The 7078-nt window shown below is 41.0% G+C and overlaps 2 protein-coding genes across 4 annotated transcripts; one reads left to right on the forward strand and one right to left on the reverse strand.

Moving 5' to 3' along the window:
- Positions 1-582: 582 nt before the first annotated feature.
- Positions 583-2178, forward strand: LOC122051804 (serine/threonine-protein kinase RIPK-like). The gene is made up of 4 exons (XM_042613102.1): positions 583-1054; positions 1170-1305; positions 1402-1662; positions 1751-2178. The coding sequence occupies exons 1-4, from the start codon at positions 689-691 to the stop codon at positions 2098-2100; spliced, it is 1113 nt and encodes a 370-aa protein (XP_042469036.1). The 5' UTR covers positions 583-688; the 3' UTR covers positions 2101-2178.
- A 150-nt stretch (positions 2179-2328) lies between these two features.
- On the reverse strand, positions 2329-6787 carry LOC122051805 (chromatin remodeling protein EBS-like). Of its 3 annotated transcripts, none has more exons than XR_006131545.1 (5): positions 6534-6787; positions 6089-6431; positions 5946-6014; positions 3173-5091; positions 2329-2566 (listed from the first exon to the last, which is right to left on the reverse strand). XR_006131545.1 is itself a non-coding variant. In XM_042613103.1 (5 exons), exons 1-5 carry the CDS (start codon positions 6604-6606, stop codon positions 2540-2542), a joined length of 651 nt encoding a protein of 216 aa, XP_042469037.1. In that variant the 5' UTR covers positions 6607-6787; the 3' UTR covers positions 2329-2539. The 3 variants fall into 3 exon arrangements, 2 of the variants coding, with proteins under 2 accessions (XP_042469037.1, XP_042469038.1); XM_042613103.1 differs by having other exon boundaries at positions 3173-3311; XM_042613104.1 differs by lacking the exon at positions 2329-2566 and having other exon boundaries at positions 3184-3311; positions 5025-5091.
- Between the last annotated feature and the right edge of the window lie 291 nt (positions 6788-7078).

Here is a 7078-nt window from a genome sequence, read left to right on the forward strand (position 1 = left end):
ATGATGAAATACATAGCAAGTTTAATGGAACTTCCAAATCGGACCCGATAAATTAAATATACGGTGCTTAAAAAAATGAAACTTCCAAACCAGACACTTCAAAAAGCCCCTAATCGGATGGATCAGATCCGTCCCCGACAAGATCAATAATAAATAAATAATCATATCCACTGTCCACTATATTTCTTACCAACTCGATGGCCACTCTATTCCTACTCTCCGTGGAAAAAATGTTAAAGAAATATCGCAGCATTTTCATAATTAATTTAGAAGTTGAATTTGTGCTCGCAATTCTGTCATGAATATTTTTATTTAGATTTGCCAAATGCTGTCCGTCGGTCCTATCTAATTACCAACCAGAGCCAGAAGGCTATTGCACTGTGCCACCACACGCAGTGGACAAAGATCATTGAATAACTTGTTTCTTGAAGCTTAAGCCACCAAAGCATGTGATCAAGGGAAACAAAGCAAAATTAGGGAAGATTCCGAGCTGGTGGAATGACACGATCTCTCTCCAGACTTAAATCTAAAATATTTTTTCTTTTTTTTTTTTTATTTTGTTTATATAGAGAAAAAACAATTGTTCAGGAAAGGGCGTTTATGTCATTTTATACTGTTGCCAGTTTCGTATAAACCAAACCTAGCTCTGTTCCTCCTCTTCCTGTGTCGTAGTGTTCCGATCATCATCATGTCAGACGATTGGTGGAAGTCTCTGCTGACGAGTTGCTGCGGCGGCGCCACCTCAGCGCGACCGGGGAAGCTCCGGAGCGGGACGGATTCGTGGGACGAGAGCAGCATTAGTACTACTAGCGGCGGTTTCTCGGCGGAGGACCTGTCGTTGACCCTCGCCGGCTCGAACCTGCACGCGTTCAGCATCGAGGAGCTGAGGGCCGCGACGAGGAGCTTCTCGGCGTCGAACTTCCTCGGATCCGGCGGGTTCGGGCCGGTCTACAGGGGGTTCGTGGACGGCAACATCCGGCGGGGGCTGCGCCCGCAGGAGGTCGCCGTCAAGTCGCTCGACTTGCACGGCCTGCAAGGCCACCGGGAGTGGCTGGTGAGCTAATTTATATTATTTATTTATTTATTTGTTTATTTATTTATTAAAAAAAAAGAAGAAGAAAACATCAAATCAAAACCGAATCAACCGAATTATCGTAAGCAAATCGCAGGCTGAGGTGATGATCCTGGGGCAGTTCAGACATCCGCATCTTGTGAAACTCATCGGCTATTGCTGCGAAGATGATCACAGGATGCTGGTCTACGAGTACATGCCGCGTGGAAGCTTAGAAAACCATCTTTTTAAAGGTATTTATTTCTATGTCTGTAGTTTGTCAATACTTATATATCTAATTAATTAATTAATTATTGTTGTTGTTAATTATATTATATTGCTGGCCGCAGGGCTGCTCGCTTCGTTGACATGGGAAAGAAGGTTGAAGATAGCAGTGGGGGCCGCCAAAGGCCTGGCCTTCCTGCACGATGCTGAGAAACCCGTCATCTACAGGGACATCAAAGCATCCAACATTTTAATTGACTCGGATTACACGGCGAAGCTGTCGGATTTCGGGCTGGCGAAGGATGGTCCGCAAGGCGATGAGTCTCACGTCAGCACGCGCGTGATGGGCACGCACGGCTACGCCGCGCCTGAGTACGTGTTAACTGGTAAGATTGTGGGTCGTCTTCCATTTGTCCCTTGAACGAAGGCAAATTAAATTGCGATAAATGATAAATCTCTCTCGGTATTCATCAGGCCACCTCACTGCTAAGAGCGACGTGTACAGCTTTGGCGTGGTGCTGCTGGAGCTGCTAGCCGGGAGACGCTGCGTGGATCAGAACCGGCCGAATCGACAGGTGAGTCTGGTGGATTGGGCCAAACCGTACCTCACCAGGCCTGACAAGTTAGGCCGAGTTATGGATCCGAGCCTCGATGGAGACTACTCCACCAAAGGAGCCCAGAAAGCCGCGGCGATAGCTTATCAGTGTCTCGACAATAAGCCCAAATTCAGGCCCGACATGAGAGTTGTGGTGGAGAATCCAGGAACGCGGAGCTTGATTTGGTTGATCGGACGGCCGTTCCAAATCTGTACAGATTATAGATGAGGCACATTTGATACTGTGTGAGATTGTAAAGGAATCCTTGAAATTTTGATATATGTTTTCGTTTGTGACTGTTTGAAAGTCATGCTTGAAATTCAACATTAGTAACCATAAAAAAGAACCGGTGAGATACTGTGGAACAATACAAGGCTCAGCCAATCACCAAACAGCTAAATCATAATTATCGAAAGGCATTCCAGATGGTTTGATTAAATAAAGCATTGTCGAACATGAGGAGGGCGATAACACCCACATCTGATTTCTTTTTTCATTGCATTTCTTACCAGCTTACAGTTTCACAAGTTCACAATATTGTAATGGTTTCCTTTCAAATAGTCTATTCTCTGCACTGTACAATCTCAAACTACCATCAAGATGAGTAGATTTTTCATAAAATGCAGGTGAACTGCCCCCTCGAAAGCTGAAGCAACAGCAATGGCAATTACCTCTTCCTCCTTTTAGGTTCAGCCTGCAGCAATTTAACAAAAAATATATATGTGTGTGACCTATAATTACAATCAGAGGTTTAAAAGATATCAACTATCGACAAAGACCTATTTGATCGAATCTAAATAACTTGTGGTAACAATGTTGCTTTTTATGCTCAATATTATCAGTTTCATTAGATTGAAATTGCTTCGCGACTATGTTATAGCCACTGCTATGAAATTAAAAAGGGCAATCCGCATCAAAATCTTTTAAGTTTGCTAGTTACAAAACAAGAGCAAGTTTGGAACTTTCATGAAGTGATGAGAACAATGCTTTGCAAGATAATATCAACGACATAGAGCTTAGAAAAGGTCTATTTCAACATAAAATACCAGAGGTATAATCATGAATGATCGAGACTCAAGATCTTGTAGCAATTAGTACCATAAGCATTAAGACTAGTGCTAGAGTTCTAAACTCCTAAAATAATATTAGGTTTCCATGGTAATCAGCGTACGATGATGAACCAGAAACCTCTATGTATGGTTACACATGTAAAAAAAAAGATTTAATTGATTTACTAATTAAGAGCAAATAAATACTTATTTTAAAAAAAGGGAGACCAAATAAACACTACCAACATCACCTTGGGTTCAGAGACGGGTGAAGCTGGGAATCCATTTGCAGATCTTTTTGCATCATTTTCAGTGTCACAGTCAGCGCATAGAAAGTGTTCCAACTTTTTTGCTTGTTCAATTGCCATGCCCATGCAAGGTGGATGGAACCTATTTGCATAAATGATTTATTTACCCCAGTATATAGTGCAGAACGACAGAGAAACTAAGTAGAGAATAACCCCTGGTCACTAATACAAGTGGTTAATCCCAATAACAGATGGTTAAAGAGATACAATGACTAATAGGACTTAGCTTCATCACATGCAAAAACACAGCAAAGGATGAAACCATTACTCCAGATCACATTAACTGGAAGCACATCATGGAATAAGGTAAACATAAATCTCCTGAAGGTATAAAATTCATTTAGATAGCAATCTCCATTCCAAATCAGTCAGCTTTGCTGAATTGCTGCTCATGTACGAACAAAAACATCATCCACTTTTGGCCACAGTTTTATCAATACACAAACCAAAAGCTTTGTATTAATCATTCACTTCCAAACACAAACTTATATTTATCAATTTTAATATTACAATTATCACAAACATAAATGAACTCTTGCAGTGATACGAGGTTCATAGCCAAACTGACTCTGCATTAATAAACATATAAATGTTTGCCCAAACAGGACACATTAACAGAATTTATGAATAAATGATACAGAGAAAATATTTTGCATAAAATGAAAGAAAGAGCGCCTGTGAAATGATAAAAGCTGCAGTAATATTCCTGCATTGACAGTGTCCAAGAATTTGAACCTTGGCAAGTAAATTATACAGTGACTGAAGATAACAAATAAAGCAATTAGATTTTAACATATGCAGTGGGAAACTCAGGCTCTCGAGGGGAATAACCTTGCATGAGTTGGTGGCTAAAAGACAGATCAATTGATAGGTGGGAATAACCTTACATATCTGTAGCCAACAACAACACATTCTAGCTTTCAACTAACCTTTTTTTTGTTTTGTTTTTTTGGCCCCGAGGGCTGGTTCAATTGGTAAGTGTATGGGATAATGACTGTAGTCGAAACTCAACAAGGGATTTCATCATCTCTGCGGACCCGTTCATGCACTTGTCAATTTGGGTTCCCTCTCAATGGCGTGGGATAGTCGTAAGGGGCAGCTAACGTGACGGAACCATGTTTTTTTCTCAACCAACCATTTTTAGTATTATAATAAAGTTTCCATATTATTGTTTAGAGCCTTTGAGACACGGGATTTAAGTTTCACATAGTCTACCAAGAAATTCACACCCATGCTTTGAGAAGTACCTTTATGCAAGGGATTATCATCATTTTTTTCAATAAAACAACTCTATGAACAGATATTAGAAAAGGGCAATACAGTGAGACCTTAAAGGATGCACAGTGAGCAGTAACTGGGCTAAAGTAAAGCATGCAAAAGTATGGAGGTGAAGCATCGTATTCCTCCAACATGTTGACTGATTACCATCTGACATCATTCTAGACTTCTAGAATTAGTCATGTTGATTGATATGCTCTACCAACCGACATCATTCTAGACTTCTAGTAGTAGCACAACTGTGCTAGCTACTCCACCAACTTTGAATATTGAGCAATTGCCCTGACAAGGCCTTATTATACAAAATGCCTAAATATAACAATTATTTTTTAAAAAACATTGAGCAAGGTGGCCGATTCACCTTTTTCTCCAACATTTTTTCATATTATAGTGTGTTTATCTGGTGTGAATGAAGGTAACGTGAAAAAGGAAGATATTGACAGGACTTCATTTATCCAATGTTTACTTGGATGAAATCAGGAAGGGAAAACAATTAGGAATTGATGATCCACACTACCTTTTGCTGCTGTTCAGATCTAGCAGAATGAGAAGAATTCAAAGCTTGCTATCTGATCAACGTTTGCCTACAAATCAACAATTAGTCAACAGTGCAGTTTGCAAGAAATGCAAACTAATCATATCCTCATGTTCAAGGACAAGAACCACGAGTTCCAACTACTTGCTCATCAGTCATACTTCTGTTTTGCATATGCATGCACACACGTCTACCTGAGTTTCTTCTTTTTCCCTTGCAGACTAACCTTCAAGTAACACCAATGAAGAAGTATTGCAATGTCTAATTAGAAATGAAGCTTAAGGTGATGCCTTTACTAGGATTAGCTTCAGATAAGTGATAAGGTGCAGCAAAAGCAGAAACTTAAACAAGCTCCACGAATTAAAGCTTTCCTTTTCCTTTACATCAATATTTTCTCAATTTTTTATTTTTTTTTTTTTGCATTTGATATATTTCTTAAATTTTCACTTCGTTTCTCAAACTTTCTATCAGTCTTGCATGGGGTAAAAATGGAAATTCATGTTTTGGTTAATTAACTGTCATTTCTTTTACTGACTTTTTTTTTTAATGTTTTCTTCAGTTTTCAGGCTTTGTCTACATCTTTTTGCGGAAACCATCTATGAATCATCATGGGTAACAAGAACCAGAGATTTTGCTTTTCCATTTTTATTATTTTATAAAGAGCAGTCATATGTGAGCAATTTGCAGAAGCAGGGGCTATGCTGGATCAATTGCCTGATTGTTACCCTATCAAACTATCAGTATCACTTCTTTGAAGAATGCTTGCACAGCCAAACCTAGTCTCAATCCAACAAAATATAGGAGCTTCTTTCAAGTGATTTCTCCACTTCCAAATCTGAGCTTCCATCGATTAGCAAAACAGCCAAGTTAGGCAAAGAAAGAAGAGTAGCTGAAATCACTTACCAATCCTTGCATCCGTCACACTGGACCATCAGATCATCCGGGTTGTAAGGCATCTCACACTTGCAGTACCTGACATGAACAATACAACCTCAATAGATAAAAGTACAAACACAAGAAAGGCACCCAAAGAAGGCAAAGCGTACACTGCTACGCGATCAGGCGTGAAGGCCCCAGTGGCAGCCTTGTACTCGAAGCGGCAGAAGTAATCCTCAGCGCCCACATTCTCCAACTTGGTGTAGTTTTTGAAGGTGTGGACAACACACTTGCCCTCGATGGTGTGCGCACTCTGCACGTCATAGTGGTCAGAGAGGAACAGCTCCTTGGCGCCATGGAACTGCCGGCGGCCACCCATGGACTCCTCGGGTCGGTAGTACCACCGAACCTTCACCCTCACGTTATTACGGTGATCGGCCTCGATCTTCTCCACTCTCGCCACGTACGGCGGCTTGTCCGACTCCGATGGCCGCATCAACACGCAGTTGCCGACTACAATACAACCCCCACGCTTCCAGAACAAATTAGCAGCTAAAAAAATGAAAGAGTAACAGATCAAAAAGCACACCGATTGCACAGAAAACAAGACTGTACCTTCGACGACCTTGTTGGTGCCCCTGATGGTGTAGGAATCGAGGTCCTTCTTGCCTGGCTTTGTCTTGGCCATCAGCTGAAAGGGGAGCGGAACCGAGCGAGTGAAGTCTCCAATGAGTCCTCGTGTTGGGGCTAATCGCTTGCGCAGGCGGTGGTGGCGAGAGCGTGGATCAAAGAGGAAGGTGAAAGGACGTGAAATGGAGGTCTCATGGAAACCCTAGAGAAAAAGAGAGAGAGAGAGAGAGAGAGAGAGGGGGGGGGGGGGGGGGGGGCAAAGAAATGTCTCGTCGGGCTCTCAGGGAATTTTTTTTTTTTATTTCAGATATTGTATATGGATCTTCAATACTAGTATCGAGTGGACAACTCTCAATGGGATTCGAATTTTGATAAAATTAAAGTAAATACATTTTTTTATGTATTATTTATTATTTTAAAAAGTTAGTAATCGTCCGTAATTTATTTTTTTCATATTGACCCTAGGACGGATTGACGGGGATGCTAGGGGCGAGCCTATTCATCTTTGCCACAATGAGTGGACAACTCTC

This window comes from Zingiber officinale, chromosome 3A (assembly GCF_018446385.1).
Source record: "Zingiber officinale cultivar Zhangliang chromosome 3A, Zo_v1.1, whole genome shotgun sequence".
Taxonomy (NCBI): Eukaryota; Viridiplantae; Streptophyta; class Magnoliopsida; order Zingiberales; family Zingiberaceae; genus Zingiber; species Zingiber officinale.

Excerpts from the sequence above, each read along its gene's own strand:
- LOC122051804 (XM_042613102.1), top strand. The coding sequence starts at position 689 with ATGTCAGACGATTGGTGGAAGTCTCTGCTGACGAGTTGCTGCGGCGGC. Across the intron at positions 1,055-1,169 it reads AAGGCCACCGGGAGTGGCTG|GCTGAGGTGATGATCCTGGG; the intron begins GTGAGCTAATTT and ends AGCAAATCGCAG. Across the intron at positions 1,663-1,750 it reads GCCTGAGTACGTGTTAACTG|GCCACCTCACTGCTAAGAGC; the intron begins GTAAGATTGTGG and ends GGTATTCATCAG.
- LOC122051805 (XM_042613103.1), bottom strand. The coding sequence starts at position 6,606 with ATGGCCAAGACAAAGCCAGGCAAGAAGGACCTCGATTCCTACACCATC. Across the intron at positions 3,312-5,945 it reads TGTGACGGATGCAAGGATTG|GTTCCATCCACCTTGCATGG; the intron begins GTAAGTGATTTC and ends TTATGCAAATAG. Across the intron at positions 2,567-3,172 it reads CACCCGTCTCTGAACCCAAG|GCTGAACCTAAAAGGAGGAA; the intron begins GTGATGTTGGTA and ends AAATTGCTGCAG.